The 21073-nt window shown below is 52.2% G+C and overlaps 1 protein-coding gene across 9 annotated transcripts in view; it reads right to left on the bottom strand.

Annotated features, from left to right (window-relative positions):
• Window positions 1-3671: 3671 nt before the first annotated feature.
• Window positions 3672-21073, bottom strand: part of ADCYAP1R1 (ADCYAP receptor type I) — a 57007-nt gene continuing 39605 nt past the window's right edge. For 4 of the 9 annotated variants that reach the window (XM_037837004.1, XM_037837008.1, XM_037837011.1 and 1 more), the window contains 5 exons: window positions 19682-19765; window positions 15481-15561; window positions 12096-12225; window positions 9898-9939; window positions 3672-8385 (listed from right to left, as the gene is read on the bottom strand). In XM_037837004.1, the coding sequence (XP_037692932.1) occupies window positions 8197-8385; window positions 9898-9939; window positions 12096-12225; window positions 15481-15561; window positions 19682-19765 (526 nt within the window). In that variant the 3' untranslated portion in view covers window positions 3672-8196. Of the gene's footprint in view, window positions 8386-8557; window positions 8683-9897; window positions 9940-12095; window positions 12226-15480; window positions 15565-19681; window positions 19766-21073 lie in introns of all 9 variants that reach the window. The other 5 variants (XM_037837010.1, XM_037837006.1, XM_037837007.1 and 2 more) reach the window with 5 other exon arrangements.

Below are 21073 nucleotides of genomic sequence, written 5' to 3'. Positions count from 1 at the left end.
CTAAGGCTGAGAAGTCTCTCCCAAATCCCCATTCATGTGATTGTCTGTGTGAGCGGAGTAGATGTAAAGTATGGTTTTGTATGAATCTACTGGCATTCATGAAAATGTAGGACTATCAACATTTTTTTTAAAATTTTGCTTTGAAATAGACATTCAATTTCTTTGAAAATTGGTTTGGACAGTGAGAAGAGGTCTGTGTCCAGCCTGCTTGGAAGAGCTGAAGAATTTCCTCCAGCTTCACCAGGTGAGACTGGATCCCTTAAGGATTTGGATGCTGTTATGTGAGCTGTGCTCTGGGAGGCAATGGAATCTCAGGAGCTAGACAATTTCCACCAAACACACGAGAAATGCTCCGAAAGGACCACCCCAGGGTCAGGGTAGGGAGGGTTTGGGATCAGAGTTGACACATATTTTTGGTTGTTTTTGTTTGTTTGTTTTGTTTTCTGGAAATGCATTGGTGGTAGCAAGTGATGAGTGGGAATGAGAGGAAGCTTTAACCCTCTCTATTCATCATCAACTCCTAATCCCTTCCAAATAAACCATCTAAGTGAAAATGCTGTGCCCACTCAACCAGTGCAGCTTCAAATTTTTCTCTCCTTCCTTGAACATGTTAGTTCATGTCACAACTGAGCGCCTCAGTGCATTTACCCTTACTAGTCCCTCCATGTGGAATGCTCTTCCCCTAGATGTTTGCAGGAATCCACCAGAGGTGGTCTAATGAGGCCGGGAGACTCAGAAGCTTAGGTGCTTCAAATAGCCCACCCCAGCCCCAGTTCTCTACACCCATTAACTGCTTCATTGTCTTTGTGGCACTTACCTCTATCTGAAATTAACTTCTTTCTTTCCTTACTTATTGTCCGACTCTCCCCAGTAAAATGTGGACTCATGGAAGCAGGAGCCTTAACTGATGCTCACCAGCACCTGAGAACAGTTCCTGGTACATAGTAGGCAGTCCAGAAATATTTGCTAAATGGGGAGTAGATGCTCAATAAATATTTGTTGAATAAATAAATGAAAGCCACATACCCATGCCACCATCCTCCTTCCAATAAGATTGACACCCCTTTATGGAAAATTAGGGAAGAACTATTTCAGAGGCCAAGAAATATTATCTCTATATAAGCATCTACAAGACCACTGCAAAATTATTTCTGGACTCAAAACCACAAACTACCATGTGCCACAGCCTACATCTGTGACGTAGAATGAGTTATAAGGAAGAGCTCTTGGTGACTGACTTTCACATGTTGAATTCCTAATTTTGCATCTTAGAAAGAGGGGGAGAAAAACCATCTCTGTTTTCAAACCTGAAGAACAAATGCAATGAGCTGTTTACAAGGGAAGTCTAACAAAGCTGGGAAGCTCAGAAGTACTCAAATTGAGTTCACTTGAGGCCAACTTCCAGTCAAGAATTCAAAGACAAAAAAAGTGAACTATATCACAAATAAAAGGCATTCCCAAATTAAAAAGAAATGTATTAAGGTAGAAGCCACCAGGTTGCAGAATCTACCCACGAAATGCAGTTATGCAAGGGCAGGGAGGATTAATGAAGCTGAAAGTGATGCAGATATACCCCTACACCCACCCCTTAAAATCAGACTAGGTTCCAACAGGTGGGAACAAGCAGTTTCCCCAGTTCTGATCAGGGACCCTCCAGAGTCGCTCTGTGGTTCAGGTTGGAGTCTGCACCCCCTTGTTTGCTCCCAATGTAGTAAAGTAAAAGGAATCACCAGTCGTACAGCCACTCACCTTCTGGTTTTTTCAGAGGAGCCTGGTAATCACCAGGACTGCACAAAGATTTGGGGGTTTGAGATGGTAGCACTGGCTGCTGGTTGCCAGCCAATATCTACTGTCTCCTTCAATTTTATTACGGGTGTGTTACATGGCCCAGACAGCCTTGTATCTAGGTGGGGTCATGTGACCAAATGTTGGCCAATGAGATGTTAGTGTATGTAAAGACTTCTTAAAAGAACGTAACTTAACTAGGAGGAGGGCCCATTTGTACTCTCTCACTTCTACCCTGAGTCTGGTGGCATCCAGAGCTCCAGGAGTTATCTTGGACATGAGGTGCCCTTGAGGATGGAAAAGCAAAAAGACAGAAGCCTCATTCCCTATCGACTGTGGAGCCACATACCAGCCCTGATTGTGTACCTCTGGACTTCTCTAATATGAAAGAAATAAACGATCTTCTTTAAGCCACTTTTGATTGGGGTTTGCTGCTGTACTCAGCTGAATTCAATCCTAATTAATTCAGAGATGGTCTTATACTTACTTTAAGTCTAAATAGACATCTATGGGTTTATTTCTTCTTGGGCCTTTCTCTTTCCTATCCCTAAGACATTGGCCTGGGAGAAAAACAACTAAAGCTCATGCTGCTCCTGTCTCCGTGCTTGTCCTCTGTCTCCTGGGAAGTGACTCATTGCCCAGCCCCAAGGCTCACAAAAATAGACTGTGATGCCCAGCCAGTCTCCTTGGGTGGAATATGTAGAACGGTGGTTCTTAAAGTATTGTCACTAGGCCGGAAACATCAGCATGACCTGGGAACTTGTTAGAAATACAAATGCTCAGGTCCCACCCCAGAACTACTGAAACTTTGGAGACAAGCTCAACAATCAACAAGTATTAATAAGCCTTCCAGGTGATTCTGATGCACCATAAAGTTTGAGAGCCACTGGGGACCCAAGAGGAATTATTCACACTACCTGTAGAGCAGAGAAACATTGGGAATAATCAGGGTTGAAGGCATACTTTTAAGGGACTTGGGACGAAGGAGGCTGGGAATAGTCAACGGATATTGGGGAGTGGACAGAGAAAACAGGATTTAATGATTTTAAGTGATCCTACAGACTGAATAGTTTGATGATCTTCACAGCTGCCAAGAAATTCAAGCCTAACACGGAATAAATGTTTTTTAATTTACTTTTGGCTATTTACCTTTGCTTCTTGAATGTAATCCCTCTCTGAGAATGAAGGATAAGGAACATCAAATTATCACGATCATACCAATTAGAATAATATTGTTCTAAACACTAGGAAATGGCTCTGCAGGAGTGGCTAGCAGAGTCTGACACACAAGGAGATTAATTTTCACCCCTCAAAGGTAGATTCCATTTTGGAAGTAGCTCAAGACATTTGCTAAATGCAGCCTATGACTGAAGGAACTGGATCAAAATAGGAAAAAACAGGGGCAGACTCAGGAAACAGAACTAACCAGTCTCCCAACTTGGGAACATCCCGCCAGACACCTCAGTGCGTTTGGTAAGTGGGCTGTCTTATTGTAGGGCTCACATCCTATTGGGTTTAGATTTCTTTTTTCATCAACTTGACTTCTTCAGAGAGGCCCACCTGATGCTGGAGGGAGCTGGCTCTGCAATTGCTGTAGACTCAGGCCTGCCATGGTGGGCATCTGTTATTGCCAGAACTTTTTAATACTATTACTATGTTTAGCAAGTGTCCAGACTTGTGAGTTGCACCTCCCCAAGGTAGAATCCAGGAAAGTCCAATTTCCAGCCTCCCTTGCAGCTAGAGCACAGCCAATCTGATAGACTCATGTGAGGCTTTGATTCAGAAGTGAGCAACTTGAGGAAGGAGGCTGTGTATGGAAACTAATTTGCTCCCCATCCACTCCCTGCCCTCCCTGCCCTCCAGTTCTGTCAAGTTACAGCCACCAGGAAAACTGAGAAGACATTTATTGAGTCATCTACAGCAGATTGAAATCCTTAAAATCCTGGACCAGCTTGCAAGCACAGCATTAACAATGGCAGCAATAGCAGTGAGGTCTGTGGGGCTTATCTTTATTGCGGGAGATGAAACCCAGGCTGTCCAGCTCCCACAAGTGAGCTTAGAACCATGCCTGGGATGGCCAGGTGCTGGACTCCTCACGCCCTCACAGAAGCAAAGCTACAGAAGACAGACATCAGACAAGAAACACATGGCCAAGCACAGGCAAAACCCAGGCCCTCAAGTTCAGGGAATCGAGAAGGAGGGGGCTCACAGCCTATCTGAGGGATGTCCCAAATCCTTGAAGGATTCACATGGGGTGACAGGGAAGTCCCCCCTTTCCCCCTGCCATCCTAACCCTAAGAGCAAACTTAATCAGCTGACAAAGATAAACTGGAATTCTGTGTTCACCGGAGCCCCTGGCCTCCCTCTTAACCCCGATGCTGGTGGTTTTTACAAATGGGGCAAAAGTTAACCCAAGAGGGCTCAAAACAGTAGGCAAACAGCAATGGGTCCCTTTCACGGGGGCTTCACTCTAGTAACTGGCCTGCACCTGTGTACAGTCTTCAATGCACTTTCACTTTCAAGGGTATCTCACTTCAACCTCATTCCTGGCCTGTGGGACAGACCATGCTAATCATGACCTGCCCATTTCTCCAATTAGGAAACAGAGGCCTGGAGGGGTTAAGCCTTGAACCCAGAGCAGGTGGCGAAGCCCATGTTAGAAAACAGGTCTCCCCATGCACATCACAGTCCATTGCTTCTCTGGGACCTGGAGTCCTGAGCGACTTTGTTTAGCCACAGCCTTTCTCCCATGCAAGGCTAAATGTCGATGGTATGGCTGCTATACTGGGTATCTCCTCCTGCTTCAGGTGCAGGGCTGGGTACATACCTGTGGGCCCTCTTGTGTTTTCTCATCAGTCTAATGGGGAAGGTTTGACCTGAAGACCTCCCAAGTTTCTTCCCGGTTCTAGTATCCTGCATGTCTCTCCAGAGTTATGTGGGGAATGAGACAAGGTCAAAACAGCAGGTCAGTGGCAACACTAGGAGGAGCCTGGTTCCATGGCTCCCTGCTCAGGGCTCTTCCAGCTAGCTTTTATGATCATGTCCAAATAGGAATTCGTGATGATAAATTACCCACTGCTTTCACTTTGGAGTAGCCCTGAACAGGGCAATGGTATTCAGAGAATTTCAAAGAAAACCTCTTCTAGCTTTCCTTTGCCAGGAAGGTGAGTCAGTGGCCTTGGTGGGTGATGATGGACTGAAGAGTATTCCAAGACTTGGGCCTGGCTCTAGGTCCCTGGCCCTGCTCCCCAGAGAGCCAGTTCAGGGGGTGTTTAGAGAAGAGAAGGAATCACTTGAGGCCACTGGGTAACTGTCAAGGACTGTGAAGCTGCCCAGGGAGATAGAGAAGGTGGCTGGCCTCAAGCATGATGGGGAATTATGAAGCCCTCAAAGCTGGGGATCACCAGAAGCCACCAAATCGCTCCAACCCCAGGCTCGGACCCTCTCACAGGAGCCCGGGCTTGGAATCCCATTTCCACCTGGGCTGGAGCTGCTCTCTTGACATCACCTGCCCCATGGCCAGACAGTCATGACAAGGGCTGAGAGTTTTTCACCTCCCACCATCTCCCACAGACGGACCTGAGTTCTGTCCCTCAGGATTGCAGAGAACAAGCAACAATCCTCCAGAGACATGGACTCTGGCGATTCCGGGTCTGCTCCTCCCCAGCCCGACCATCCCCAGGTCCCTCAACGCCCCCTTCACAGGCCATGAGTTCTTACCCTTTCCCGTTCCAAGCTAATTTCTCCATCCCGCCTGGAACCTATTCTGAGTAGATGGCTGGTGTTTTGTCAGAGAATTTTGGAGATGCAGTCTTATTGCATTTTACAGATGTGAAAACAGAGGGTCAGAGACAGAAGGATCTTACCTGGACCTCATACTTCACCCCACTGCCTGCAACCCCGAGGGCCTGAACTCCTGGAACATTCAGAGTACATCAGATACATCCACTCTCAAGACTGGCAGTAATTCATACAGACAGGAAAACAAACCAGCAGGAACCCGGAGCCTCTAGGAGGATGCAGGCCCAGGGCTCAGACAGCAGTTCAGTAGATGGGGCTCAGGGTTCATTTTGTTTTTGCTGTTTTGTGATAATGTATCTATAAAGTCAAAGTTCCCTCTTCCACAGTGAAGCAGAGCTGCCGCTGGGGGAGATGACGAAGAAGTGGGGTCCATACTCGAGGGGCTGCTCCTTCAATCTGGAGGTGGCCACTTCCCACCCAGTCATGGCACCCCGCCCCAGCCAGGGAGACGCTGGGTCTATATCATGCCCACGGCACGTGTCCACAGCCTGACCTTTCCCTCTCAAACACAGCTTGCTCCACCAGCTTCCCTTGTGGTGTCCAAATGGAAGAGATAGAAGTTCCATTTCTGAGAAATAGATGATAAAGAGAATCCCCTCCCTGCCCCCTGAAACATATATACACGGACACCTTAGATACGCACAATGATGCATGCCCTTTTACCTGCATTAGTTTTGAACTGGAGAGGCACTGGGCCTGGAGAAGCACTGGAAGTCAGTGTCTTATTTCACAAATGGGGAAACTGAGGCCCCAAGCAGGGAGTGTTGTGTCCATGGTCACATCAGACCATGTAACCTGACTGGGGCAGATCCTAGATCTCTGAATCCCAGGTTGTGGCACCTTCTAAGTGGTTCAGGCACCCTAACAGTGTGCAACGAACATACAAGGTGGATGATAAACACACATGGCTCTCTGAGAGGTGGGGTGAGGTGTGGGGAGGATCGTGGGGTCAGACGCAGGATGGGTGGGCCACTGCACACCCCTTGGCCAGCCTGAGTCACCACGTGTGCCTGAGAAAGGGCAGGCAGCTCCCTTTCTCCCTCTGGTTTCACCAAAGACCCAGGGATCCAACAGTGCTTCACCAGCCAAGGGCACGGGGCTATCACAGAAAGAAGACCCCTTCTCCAGGCACCCTAAGGGCCTCTCCAGGAACATTTCCACAGGTCTCCCAGGCCCCCCTGGCCAAGCAACTTTCCCCTCTACCCAAACTCCCCAAACACTTCCTCCCACCTTCCCCAAACCTGTTGGGCCTTGTTTTAAATTCTTAGGCTGTGGCTGTGCACCTTGCAGCTGGGGAGCCAGGACTCGGGTGGAGAAGTGGCAGCTCCTCTCAGCAGCAGGTGCTCCATGGGTATGATGGGCATGACTTCCTGCCCTGACACCCTGGCGCCCCACTCCTACCTCCACCCACTTTGGCATTTCAATGTCAAGGGCACACAAGAGGGAAATCTTTACAGAAATTTGAGGGATTTCAGTTGTTGAACCCAGGCCCAAGCTGCTGGTATCCAGGGCTCCTTGTAATCCATGGGCTGAGGGTAGAAGTCTTGGGTCCTGGATTTGGGCACATGGAGATGAAGGGTGCTTCAGGATTCACTGACATCACAGAACGGCGGCTGGTTCATCCTGTTCATGGCTTTGACTTAAGGGGAGACGGGAAGGCTCAGGGGCTCCCTGGGGTGGGCATAGTTGGGAGGTTTCCATCTCTCACCTGCTACAGCTGATGCCTGGGGACAAGAGGGGCAGAAGGGAGACTGCCCATCTTGAGAAGGGGTGGTTGCATGTCAAATGACTGAAATGATGGAGATTGGTGAATGTCTTCTTTCATGGGTTCTCCCAAACTCTTTCCACCTCCTTTCCAATCAAATCCACATTTCTGGCTCTCGATGATTCTTCTTGGGCCAAAAGAAAAGCACCAGAACTTTCCCTGACCCTAAGAACCCCCACCCAAGCTGAAGTCTCTCTGAATGGAGAAGCCCTGGAGCTGTCCCACTGCCCTGATGTCCAGGACCCAGGCCCTGCGGATGCCAAGACGCTGGCTGAGCAGGAGGGAGAGCCTCTGGGCTGGCCTGCACTGGAGGATGTTCTTGTCACCCAAGCTGTACCTCTGGCAGGAGAAAGGCAGCCCAGGGTGGTGAGCAGACTCACAGGGAATCCACGTCCAGAGACAGCACTGATGGAGGCTGTAGGGACAGGTACCACCCCAGCCCCCCAAAAGCAAAGACTCTTCAGTCTTAGCTCACGAGGCCTCACCATAGGTCAGGTCATCACTGAGGCTGATGGAGACGTGGTGGAGTGGAGCTGGGGACCTGGCTTCAGGTGTTCAGGGAAACTGGGGCAAAGGGGGAGGCAACCTGGAAACTTTTCCAAATTTGAGGGGTATTTACATATCTGGCTCAGGGCCCAAGGGACCATGGTGGGTGGGGGGCAGTGACAAGAATGGGGAGGGGAAACACTAGTCTGCACCCCGCGTCCTCCTCCCCACTTGGGGGGCCCAGCTTCCGGCCCAGGGCCTGCCCAAGGGGAGAGAAGAGGCGCAAACATGCGTGGGCCGCCACCTGCCGGCAGCCCCAGCCTGTGCTATGGAGGAAAGGAGAGAAGGAGAGGCAGGACTCAGGTGGCCAGGTTATCAGCCGGGAGGCCCGACATGCGGATCTGGGAGCTGCTCTTGCTCAGAATGGAGAGCTGGGTGCCCCCGTTGACCCCGCTGCTGGCCAGGGATGGGTGTCGATGCTTGAAGTCCACGGCAAAATAGCGGTTCACCTTCCAGCTCCGCCACTTCCGCTTGATCTCCGCCTGCACCTGCAGGAGAAACCCTGGGCGGTCACTTCTGGGTGAAAAGCTCTCCACCCAGCAGGCCCTGGCCTGGGACCTTCCCAGGAAAGCACTACTGCCACCTCCCAGCACCCCTCCCACTCCCCTTGAGTCCCAAAATGCAGCCTGCGGCCCTGAGGTCACCAGCTGGGGCCTCTACCTGATGTAGAAAGGAAAACCACTGCAGAGCGGGCTTTAAGATCCCGTTTCCTCAAGTCCTTGTCTGAGCAAGGCTTCTAATGGCTTCCTGTTGTCTGTGGACCTCTGCTTCTGGCATTTAACATTCTAGGGTCAGAGATAAGCCCATAGGATCTTTCAGGGAGTCTTTAAAAAGCAGGCCCTTGGGGCAGATGTATCTAGGAAAGGATCACCACTCTCAGCTGACCATGAGCAGGGGGCCACACATTAGTGTTAAAAAAATCCAGGTGACCAGACCACACCCCAGAAAATTACATCAAAATCTCTGGGGTAAGACCCAAGCATTCACACTTTTGAATATGCAGTCAGAGTGAAGAACCACTAAGTAATGCATCCCCATGTAATGCTTAGCGTGTGAGCTGGGTGCATGCCGAATGTCAGCCCCACATGCCCACTTGGTCAAGCACCTTTGTGCAGTGCACAAACCACACAACTGTAGGTGACACCCCACGTGCCCTCTCCAGTTTTACCTCCCACTTCCACTGCAGGCCCTTGACACTTATTCCCACTTCTATCTTGGCTCTCACCAGCCACTCTCCGGATGTCCCTTCCTGCTTCTCCCTGTAGGGTGTCTTGAAGACCTTCTTATTGCTCAAATGCAAACAAGGGGAGGTCACAGGTCACACAACTAAAATCCAAGCACCAGTGGGATGATTCCTGCAGCTTTCCAAATCCATCCCACCCATCAAGCCACCATCCCTGTCCAGCACCTCTGTACTGAGCTCCCCTCAGACAACAAGGAGCCCACAAACCACAGCTCTGGAAATGGAACCTTATTAGAGGGTTCCAGATCTCTCCCCAGGGCCTCTTCCAATTTGCCACAGTGCCCATTCTATCAGGGGGCTGGTTTGGGGGTCTGAGCAGCATGGAACTTTAGGCAGTTCCCCACTCAGCATCTTTGCCCATCACAGCCTCATGAACTGCAGGTACCATTTCCGGAGCCTTGCTCTCCTTGCTGCCAGCCCCTCCCTAAGGCGTGTCTCATGTCTGATAAGCACTTACTTGCAAGCCTGCCCAGGGAGATCTACACTCAGCAGAGGGGCTGTCTTCACTGGGTGGAGCTCTGCTCTGGAGGCTGGGCCTCAGCTGCACAGCAGGCAACGTGCTTCTGGCACAGAGTGGAGGGTGTCCAGAGACCCCGGCACCACACGAAGCCAGCAGCTGCCCCATCTGTCCACTGCCCATCCCTCCTCTCGGTGCTGGGAGCCTGGCAGAGCCCTGGCCTGGGGGGTAACCCAGTCTGCTGCCTGCTCCCCAGCCCGTTCCCCTCCACTGCTAAGGAGCCAAAGGCCCAGGTCTTACCTCCCCATTCAGGAAACAGTAGAGAACAGCCACCACAAAGCCCTAGGGAGAGAGCAAAAGTAAACCTGAGAATGTGGGCAAAAGGCTTTCTAAATGCTGTGTGAGGGGGGAGTGAGAAGTTGCTAGGGTGAGCTCAGAAGCAGAAAAGTAACAGTCATCAGGACAGCCTGGATGGGGCAACTGCCCAGGGATCCCCGGTAAGATGAGACAGGTTCTGCTCCACCCAGGTGGGCACCCGTGAAGCCAGGTGGCTGGTGAGAGCCCCCTCCCACTCACACCCCCAGCCCTGGAGCTCACATTCCCTTGGTCAAATCCTTCCCATTCCACAAGGCCGGCACTATCCCACGTTCTTTGAGGAGCCTTCCCCAAATGCCCAGGCCTGAGAGGCTGAGCTCACACTCCAGACCACTCTCCGGGCCTGCAGGAGTGGGCAACACCCTGTCTCCTCCTCCTTTGTCCCTCAGGAACAGAACTGAACTTTTTTCAACTTAATCCACCACCACCTACCCATCATTCTTGTACATAGCACACACAGAACCGGACCTGGCACACAGTGGGTTCTTAGCCATCCTACTTATATTTTTTACGTGTAGAATTCTTTCCCCATTAACAAAGTGATAGAATTTTCCTTAAAGCTGCAAACTAGTCCCCATCCCTTGGGCTGTCACCTGGAGGTGCAGGAGGAGTGACGGCCCAAGGTTCCAGAAGTCAGTGAGAGCAGAGCCGGGAGCCTGGGCTCTGACGCTCAGACCAGGCTCTGTCTGCAAAGCAACCAGGGCTAAGAGCCCTGGACAGGCAAAACGGCCTATTTAAAATGGCAGGGACTAAAGTAAGACACATCATCAGCCATCAGGGAAAGGCAAATAAAATGCACAACAAGACACCACTTCACACCTACAAGGATGACTATAACGTAAACAAACAAACAAATAAAAAACAGAAAATAAACAAGTGTTGGAAAGGATGCGGAGAAATTGGAACTCGAGCACATTGTTGGTGAGAATGGAAAATGGTGCCGCCACTGTGGAAAGCAATAGGGCAGTTCCTCAAAAAGCAAAATATATAACTACCATATGATCCAGCAATTCAACTTGTAGGTATAAACCCCCAAAAAGGGAAAACAAGATCTCAAACAGATATTTGTACCCCTATGTTCAGAGCAGCTTTATTCACGACAGCCAAAAGGTGGAAACAACCCGTGTCCATCAACAAAGAAATGGATAATCAAAATGTGGTGCACACACACAATTGAGTGTTATTCAGCCGTAAGAAAGAATGAAATTCTGAGACATGCTGCCACATGGAAAACCCTTGAAAACATGATGTTCAGTGAAGTAAACAAGGCACATAAGGACACATATTGTATGATTATCACTTCAAGAGGTGGCTAAAAATAGCAAATTCACAGAGATAGAAAGTAATTAGAGGTGACCAGAAGATAGGGGCAAGGGGGAGTGTTTGGACAAATACACACAGAGTAAGGGGATGAGGAGACTGGGGAAGGATGGCCGGAAAAACACAGCAGGGTGGGGTGGGGTTTGAAAAAAAATTTGATAAGTAAATCAAAATAAGCAAATACATACAGACATACACAATCAGGTGGTAATTTACACAGCTGGGCTCAGGAGAGATGCTCTATTCCAGGCACGTCGAGAGCTACCCCTGCCTGCAGGGACCCACTCATTCTCCCATCCATTCATTTACTCACTGAGGCATCTTCGCCTTAATCCACTCACTCCCCTGCTCACTGAGTCTTTATTTCATTTCCTCGCCCATCTGCTCATCTACCTGTTCCGTCCATTCAGGTCTTGGTGACCAGGTCCTGTACTGGGAACTCTGACTGGGACAGGATCGAGCTGCAGGCCTCCTGGGGTGCACATCTAGTGAGCCGGTTCACGTGTCCTGGGGTCACTCACTCCACACCCCAGACTGAGGGGAGGGCTGGGAGCTGTCATCCTAGACTTCCCACGGGCAGCCTGGCTCAGAGCGTCTGATGCCCACGACAGCCAGACATTCACGTGTCTTCTCACAGGAGCCCAAATACTAGAGGGCAGAAAGGGCTACCGCAGCTAACTTCCATTCCTGTCCTCTTATGTCAGAGGTGGCAACACCGAGATTCAGAATCTAGTTAAAGAAGATTCTAGAACCACTAGCCCTGGCTCCCTGTGAGTTCTGCCCTCCACACATGCCACGCCTACCTGGAAGGAGCCCAGCCCCAGCTCAAACACGAGTCGCTCCCTCTTGCTGACATTCTCCGGGGAGAAGGCAAACACCGTGTAGTGGATGCCGAAGAGCGGGATGAGCAGCAGGGTGGACCGGGCCAGCCGTCTGTCGGGAGAGAGTGAGACACCTGGTCGGGGGGCTGCCAGGGTTTGGGACCAGAGCCACCATAGAGGGCAGAGAACCCAGCCCCAGCCCACCAGCCTCCCCCGGGGCTGGGGCCCCTGTCCCCCAACCCTGCTAAGGGAGGCTCCAGGCTATTCTGGCCCAGCCAGGGCCCTGGGAGAGACAGTGGCTGACAATAGCCAGGTTTCCCGGACACCCTGAGATGTTCCAGGGGCATCATCTGTGCGCAGGGTGCCCTGTCCTCTAGGCCATGTCAGTGTCGTACAGAGCCACTATGAGTGCACACATGAGTTTGCGACTTACAGACGTTCCTGCGTGCTGTGCAAAGCCCTGGGCAAAGTGAAGTCAGGGCAAAACACAGGGATGGAATTTGTAAGGCTTGAGGGGCCTCAAGCAAAGCAAACATCCTCCTGTTCTGGAAAGAAGCTTCATGGGCCTCAAGAGAGCAGCCCCCGGGGGCCACAGGGGCCATCAGCTTTTCTGAGTCTGGAGCTAGACAGGGCCACATGCCAGCAGTGATGAAGACGGTACTGGAGACAGGGTGAGAGGGGAGCGCAGGAGTGGACCAGAGGAGACTTGGGACAGATCCTGGGAAGGACTTACACTTCTGGGCAAAAAGAATAGCCACCTGAGTGGGAGGAATCTGCCACCCAGGGAACTGAGCTAGAGGAAGAGAAGGATGTCTGTCTGAGGTGGTGAGGCGGGTGGGGGCAGGAGGGGCCCAGAGAGACCTCAGTGCCTCCCCAGGCCAGCTCCTCTGGGGCCCCCGATTTGCGACAGGCTCCTAGGCGGAGGGTGGGCAGGGCTCTTTTCTCAGGGTGCCGGCAGAGAATTCTGTGGCTAAGACTTCAGGATGTGTGGGTGACCATGTGCTTTGGGTGTCCTGTTCTGTGATGGGGGCAGGGGGTGCCCAGAGGCTCTCCGAGGCTGGGAGCCATCTCCACCCACCCAGCATCATACCAGACCCTTCTGGGTCTCCCCAGAGAGCCCAGCCCTGCCCTGACGGTGTTGTCCTCCCTGCCCCCATCTTCCCCCCCAAAACCCACTCCAACCCAGGTCCTCCTGAGGGGCGAGGTGGGAGCGGAGGCTCAGCTTCATCCTCTCCCTGCAGAGCTGGTTCCATGGATGGACAGCTGGGCATGGGGACGGCTGTTTGATTTGGGGCAGTTATACCATGTCTCCCTCCTTGTCCCCATCCCAGCCTTTCCAGGGTTGGGGGAAGAAGGTCCCCACTACATGGCTCTGTGAAATGTGGAGATGACTCTGGATTTCCAGAGAAGTTGAATCCATGGAGTTCGGGTGAGGCCCTTGGCTTCCTAGATTCCACCGAGAAAGAAGAAAGGAGGGAGGGGAAGGGAGAAAAAGAAGAGGAGGGAAGAAAGAAAGGAGGGACAGGGAGCAGTGGCCTGGAAAGGAAGAGGCCCCCCATTCTTGATGCCCCATCCACTCTCTCCTGCTCCCAGCTGGCACATTCTGCAGGGCCTGGGGTCCCTGGACCAGAGCAGGGGCCAACACCATCTGACCAGGCCCTGCTCTGAGCCCGGAGGCAATCCTGAAGTGGTCTGCCCTTCTATCCCTCCTCTTTCTGTCTGTCTGTCCCTCAGACAGTGGCTCCTCAAAGGCAGGGCAGAGCCTCATGTATCCCTGTGGTCTTTGCTGACAAGCATGCACCTGGCACGGAGATGACTCGCAGAAAATGTCTGCTCCATGAAGGAAGGAATCCACGGACCACAGGGGCCTGGAATGAAAGCCTTGGAGTCCGTGAACCTGAATGAGGCCTGGGTGCTCCTGAAGGCGGCTCGGATCTGGCCCATTCCTGGCACCAGGAAGGCAGCACGGAGCGTTGGATGGAGGAATGAAGCCCCAGAGAGAAGACATCTTAGGGGCTCCTCTGGGATGCGGCCAAAGGAGTAGCTTCCACAGAAAAGCTCAATCTAAGGAGCCCTGGAAGTATAGCCGGCCCTTGGGCAACCCTGCAGCAGGGCCCCTGCCTTCCTCCCTCCTGCCTCCACTCCCACAGGTGGGGCTGTTTCCAGGTACTTGTCCCTGCAGTTTGAACAGGGCTGGAAACCAAAAGTTGAAACCTCTCTGACTTTCATGGTGGCACTCGACAAGACGGTTAAATGTGTGAGAGGCAGTGACCTCCCAGGCCTGGGCTCGGGCCCTTCTCAGCCACGGGACAGCTGTGGCAGAGCGCAGTGAGGCTGCCCCACAGTCTAGCTCAAGAGCAATGCCTTCGTTCCCCCAGGGCCCTGCAGCAGCCGGCCTGACCCTGCCAGGTCTCCCCACAGCCACTTTAGCAGGTGAGCAGGGGGGCAGGAGGTCTCTAGGGCCTGGGGTCTGAGACCCTGTACTTCAGAGCCGATCAAAGGCCCTGCAGTGGGAGAGCCTGAGGTGAGCCTCATGCGGTGTGTGTGCTCTGTGAGGACAGCCATAAAACTGCCCACAATCTGATTAGCCTGGAAAGACAGTGACACGGAGGCATGGCTTTCAATGCCAGAAAAGCCCCCAAAATATCAAGAAGAGCTCCCAAATCACAGGAGGGAGGCATCATGCCACCCACTGAAAGGGATGTCCACATGGAGGTGGCTGCTCCCTGTCAGAGATGTAGTGTGGCCTAATGGTTAGGGCTCCTTGGTTTCCAGCCTTGCCCTGCCAAGTATGTGGCCTTGAGGGAGCCACTTAGCCTCTCTGTGCTTCAGTTTCTGTAGCTGTAAAATGGGGGTAACGTAAGTACCTACTCCACAGTGTTGTCGTGGGGATTAAAGAGTTAATACCAACATGGCACATGAAAACAATATCATCACAGGAGTGGGGCCCCCTGCCCTGTGCAGGACAAGCTAGATGCATTCAAGCTCTAAGACTCTTGGAATAATTTTGCATTGGAAGGCTGAAGCCCAGAGAAGTGCCAGACTTAGTGGAAGGCCACACACGGCATCAGAAGCGGCAGGGGCCAGGGAACAGCTCCCTCCTCAGCACAGGCCAAGCCACGAAACTCCCACGATGGCCACAGCTTCATCCCCGCACCCTGACCCCCCACCTGGGGCTGCAGAGAACTCATGAGACACAAAGAACGTCAACATGCAACAGCCAGGGACCGGGCCAGGGCTGGGAGGCTCGGGCTTACTCTCCACGCACCTGCAGCCCGGCAGGACGCAAGCTCACAGTGGCGGTGGCAGCATGCGCCCCCCACCCCTCCAGGAGGCCCCGGCCACAGCCACGGCCACGCACACTTACAGAGTAATGGTGGACAGTTCTGACATCTTGCAAGAGTGCTGCTGAGCCCGCTGTGGCTTGCAGTAGCATTTCTGCACGCAGCTGCTGGGTGTGACAAGATTAGCACTTCTGTCAGCTGGGGGCATCCCAGCGGTGAAGAAACTGAGGTCAACACAGTTCCCAGGCAGGGCAGAGGGGTGTTGGGGAGAGGATGGGAATGGGCCAGGGCAGTCACGTGGAGGAGGAGGAGGAAGCTGCGGGCCAAGATATGGCCGGCTCTGACCACAGTGCACATCCATCCATATGCATGTGTGCACAGACGCCTGCACACACCCGAGCACTCACACAGCAACCACTGGCAGGGGGTGGGTCCGGAGTGCAGGCATGTGCTCCGAAGGTGGGACCTGGGCTGGCCTCCTGTAGAGAGCCAGAGGCAGAAAGTCCAAGCTCAGCCTGTCTCCCTGGAGCTTGCTCCACGAGATGGGCGACTAGACCTCAGGGGCTGCCTCGCATGGGCACACTGAGCTGTGGGTCGGGCTGGTCTGGGGCTTGGTTGTGAGGGATGACTTGGGTGTCCATTGGTCTTGCCCTCGGCACCGCGGTCTCACTCTTCTGTCCACACCATCCTCTCTCTGAGCCCCCCAGCCCTTCGGCATTAGAGCACAGTGGGTAGCGAGTTAGGCCCAGGCCTAGAAACGATTGCTAATTAGTCTGGTCCTGCGATCTCCAATATGGCAGCCACTAACTATCTGTGGCTCTTTGAGTTTAAATTCATTAAAATTAAATAAAATTAAAAACCCAGTTCCTGTTTTCTGAGCCACAAGTCAAGAACTCAACAGCCACATGGAGCTAGTGGTCACCATACTGGAAGGCACAGAGAGTGGACATTCCCACCAGCGCTGGGCTGGGTTTCCTGATGAAAGTTGAATGGGCAGGGAATGGAGGCCGAGAGGAGCACCTTTTGGGCCCTGCCCCACTGCCCAGGGAGCCAGTCTCAGCTTCCATATCCCCAGAGAACTCTCACTCTGAAGTCCAACCTTTCCAGCCCTTCATGGCCCAGCTTACGTCAGGTTGACACAAGCCGTGGGCCCCTCTTTCCCTTTTCTGACAAGTGTGTAAGTGATGGCTTAAGAGCTGTGCCACTCATCAAATGGCAACGCAGAGTTGCCTACTTCACACGTCCTCCTCCAGGATCATGTGGGGCTGCAGCTCCTGGAACTTGCTGGTGGATGGATTGAGCTGGTGTGGATCTGACACAAATGAGAATAGATTTGCACAAAAAAAAACATAGAGCCTTGGCATTCATGGATTTGGTATTTGTGACTGCAACTCACGGAGACTAAGCCTCAAGGTTGACATGTGGTAAGAATGTGAATCACACACTTCAAAGACGGGGTGTGGCTGCCAGTCCCTGAACAAGGAGCAAGCCAAGGGTCCACCTGGCACCTGAGCCTCTGTGGGGTTATTAATAAATGGCATCTTCCATTTCACACCACACCGTGAGGTGGGCACCACACCCCCGTTTTATAGAAGAGGAACGTGAGATGTGTTATAAAGCTTTGCTACCCGGGCTGTGGACAGGGCCTGGCAGCATCTGAAAGACTGAGAGCTTTTAGAAAGGCAGAATCTCCGAGACCTGCTGACTTGGAATCTGCATGTTAGCAAGATTCCAGGGGTTTCCTATGCACATGAAAGCTTGAGAAGCACTGGGTAAGGCACGCGTGTATTTGAGAAGTTCCTTCACATGCCCTCAATGAATGCCAAAGGTCCGTTTATGTACCTACAAAGAGACACACACACACAGATGAGTAGGACGTTCTCAGTAACTAAAGGGGCTTAATTGGGTATTCTGGAATGGACGTTATTCTATACTTCAGATGTATTATCTTTCTTGCCCAGAAATTGAAAGGTCTGCTAGCCACAACCCTGTCCTGGGCAAACCACAGAAATCAGGACTGGGAGCCTGAGAATCCAAACCTCAGATGTTGACTTCCACATGCCAGGCTTAATCCCGAGATCAAATATGAAAGTTGTTCTCTGAGACTTCTCTTCCTCGATCCAAAATTGTCCCTGTCCCTCCTGGACACCGGATACTTCTACAATAAACATAGCCTCCTCTGATTTCTTGAGAGTATTCTCAAGACCACTTGGTGATGAATCTTCTGGGAAATCCTGCCTCTCGGTAAAGAATGCGTGTCTGATGGGGAGGAGAAGGCAGAAGAAGCAGGAAAAAAAAGAAGAGCTACAAGTATCCCTTAAACCTGGGATGCTCTCAGGGAGCCAGATCTAGGGAAAAAGGAAAAAGAAGCCCCTTCTCACCAAACACTCCCCAGCCCCAAACCTTCCATGCTTCTGTGCAAAAGCCACATGACTCACTGAAATGAAACAAAACAAGACAGTGGCAGAAAAGTCAGAGACAGAGCGTGAGAAAGAAGGAGTTGCCAGAAGCTCCGAAGTCAGGACAACAAGCGGAAAGGGGAAAGGAATTTAATCAAGAGGCTCTGAGACAAACCTAGGCTGGCAGCTGAGACAAATTCTGAGTTGGGATCCAAGGCAGGAGGATAAGAAACTCACATGAACATGTTGGGGCTGGGGCCGCCTGAATTGGAGGCTGGAGACCCCACAGCAGGTCCAGGGCCCACACCCACATCTGGAAGTCGGGGAGCCCTGGCTTCTGGGCCTGGCTCTGCCATGGCCTTTCTGTATGTCTGCAGGAAGGTCAAGGCCATTTCCTCAGCACACTCATCTATAATCCTGAGATCTGGCAGGAGGTTTCTGTGGGCCCTGCTTGTCTATGTCTAAGGCCAAACCCCACACGTGCTTCAGTGCCCTTTGTGTGAAGATCTGCCAAGGCTGCAGTTGCAGGAGACACCCAGCCCCAGACAGAGGTACTTGCAGGGGAGCCCCTTGAAGGCTCCACCTCTGTGGTCAGCACAGGGCTGGGCATCCAGCACAGCTCCAGAGGATGGGGTGGTCTGAGCTGAACATGGTCCATAGGGCCCCTCCTGTAGCTAAGATGCTGTGCATCCCCAGCACCCCAGCCCAGGCCCCAGGAAAGCACTTCCCACCACACAGGTACTGCAGCCAGAAACACAGCTCAGCACATGCTGGGAGCTTCCTGCCCGCCACCTCCTCCTCCTCCCATGGTCCTGGGGACCGCTGAGTCCTAAGGGGCTCCCTGCTCAGGCTGGAACAGTCCTGGCCAGGGAGCTGGAATACCTGAGCTCAAGGCCTTTTTTGCCCACTGACTTGCTGGGTGATCTTAGATGGTGCTACTTTCTTTCTCTGGGCCTTGGTTTCTCTGTCTGCAAAACGGGGGTAACAATTCCTTGCTGCTAATCTTTAACAAGGGTTGTGAGAATGGGATGCTCCCAGCCTGGGGAAGAAGGGGTACTTTGGAAGAGGGAGATGGGGCTTCTTATGAACTAGACACCTTTGGCTGTGAGCTGAGTTCTGGGGCTGAAAGCTCCCTGGCAGCGCTTCTCCTGCCTAGCTAAGGAAAAGCCTGTCCTTCGGAGGCAATGCCATCCTTCCTGACACTGGGTACCATCCCAACATTGCTCAACAGTCTACAGACACCACAGCGTGCTCTCTTCTCCTTTCTCTCCCCCAGGGGCTGTGGAGACCCTGCTCAGTGGGGCGCCCTAAGGGGAAGGGGGATGCAGATGGGCTCTACCCAACCCCACCCCAGACACCAGACACATCTTCCAAATGCTCATCTTTCTGTGGGGAAAACCCAGTGGGAATGAACCCAGTTCACTTCAGGGCCAGGGGCTGAGGTGTGCCCTGCACAATTATGTCTGTCCCTCTCCTTTCTGAGCCAGTTGGCATCTCACAAAGAAGAACTCTGGTCCCCAAGAAAAGGCAGGCTAACCCTGTTCTTGACCCCAAGCTAAACACTGACCCCAGCCTTGAGCTGAGTACTGAACGCTGCGCCCCAGACCAAGTCTGATCCCCAAGTACATGCTGAGCCCTGACCCAGCCCCTGACTCAGTCCCAAGGCCACTGCCCAAGTCCTGACCCCAGCCTTAGACCGAGCCCTGACCCCGGCTCAGGCAGGACTAGGAGCATCAGGTTCAGGTGAGAGAGTGTGGACAGCTCCATGCCACCATACCCCTGAAGGGACCCAGCACCAAGAGGTCCTTCGGAGGCTGGGTCAGGAGCACCGACTCATATACCGAGAACAAGCCCTTTATCATCTGAGCAGCTGGAACCAACCTACAGGAAAGGGAGTGAATGCTGGTCTGAGGGCAGAGGCAGGGGATCCTCTCGGGCTTTCTTGGGAATTCCCGGGCTTAAATTTGTTCTGGAAATAGAGGAAAAAACCAGAGAGCTGTTGTGGGCAAAGCTGAAGGGGCTTCTCGGCCCAATACGTAGGTCTGATGCCCCAAAGGCACTCGGGCACAGCCCTGGAATCTCCCTCTCCCACCGTGGCCTGCCCCCTCCAAGCCCCACACGTCCACCAGTGCAGACACCTCCTAGCGCAAAGCCAACCCCTCTTCTAAGCACTCGGGGGGAATGGGGCTGTTTGACACAAGCTGGAACCCAACAGGGCCCTCTTCTCCCTTGGATCCTTATTTGTACACTTATTTTATACCATCTTCTCATCTGTGAGTTCCTTGAAGGCAGGAATAACAGATAGTCAGGCTTGGAGTCAAGGGTTTGCCTAAATTTTAGCTCTGGCTTCACCCCTTCCTACTGGAGTCATTTCAGGTACCTAATAATCAGTCCCTCAGCTGTAAAATGGGGATTATAGTAACACTTGGTTACCTATGCCACCAGATTCACCGGGTGATTGAGAGCATTAAATGTGCATGCACCGAGGTGCATATGTTTTTAAGTGCTGCACAGTCCTTGGCAGACTGTCACTTTCATGATCACCTGCATTTGCGAGGAAGGTCTCCTTGACCCTGGAAACACTTTCACATTTTGCTAAATGTAATGGAATCACGTTGATCCCTTGGCCTACATCAGCTCCCCCCCCAACACCTGACTTGCAGACCAGATCCACTCAAGTTTTTAATCTTTGGGCCTTGACACTAGCAGAGGCTGGGCTTTCTGGAAGGAAAATATTTGCTGAGATTGCAAGATTTCTGAAGACTGTAAAAACAAACCAACCAGCTGGTTTTTGAAATATCTTAGGATTTATGCAGTCCTCCCCTGTATAAACACGTGCTAGTTATAAATGGTTCTTATCTATGCACTAGGAAGGCCTGGCATGACTCCATAAGCTCCCAGTCCATGTATAAATTGAAAGTCATGGCACATAGTTTCCTCCCACCAGCCCCCTGGGAGATCTTGCTGAGCTGGTGGAGTCAGTTTGGGGTTCAGCAGTCTGAGCCCTTGTATGTGTCTCTAAACCGGTAGAGTGAGGGGAAGCTTGGAGGACCCCGGAGAAGAGGGCCCAGGGGACCTCAGAAGTCGAAACAGAGTCTACTATGGAAAGAGGGGGGGTGGGCATTGCAGAAGCTGCTAGAGATGAGGCCAACTTAGCTGCCCACCATCTTCAAGTGCTGGAGGCAACTGACAGTGAGGGATGAAATCCAAATCCAAAGGTCAGGTTCACAATCAAGCAGAGAAACTGACTCTGGAGTCTTACAGGGACACAAGGACT

This window comes from Choloepus didactylus, chromosome 5, assembly GCF_015220235.1.
Source record: "Choloepus didactylus isolate mChoDid1 chromosome 5, mChoDid1.pri, whole genome shotgun sequence".
NCBI lineage: Eukaryota > Metazoa > Chordata > Mammalia > Pilosa > Megalonychidae > Choloepus > Choloepus didactylus.
The sequence above is the reverse complement of the archived record's forward strand: the minus strand, read 5'-3'. Positions and strand labels throughout refer to the sequence as shown.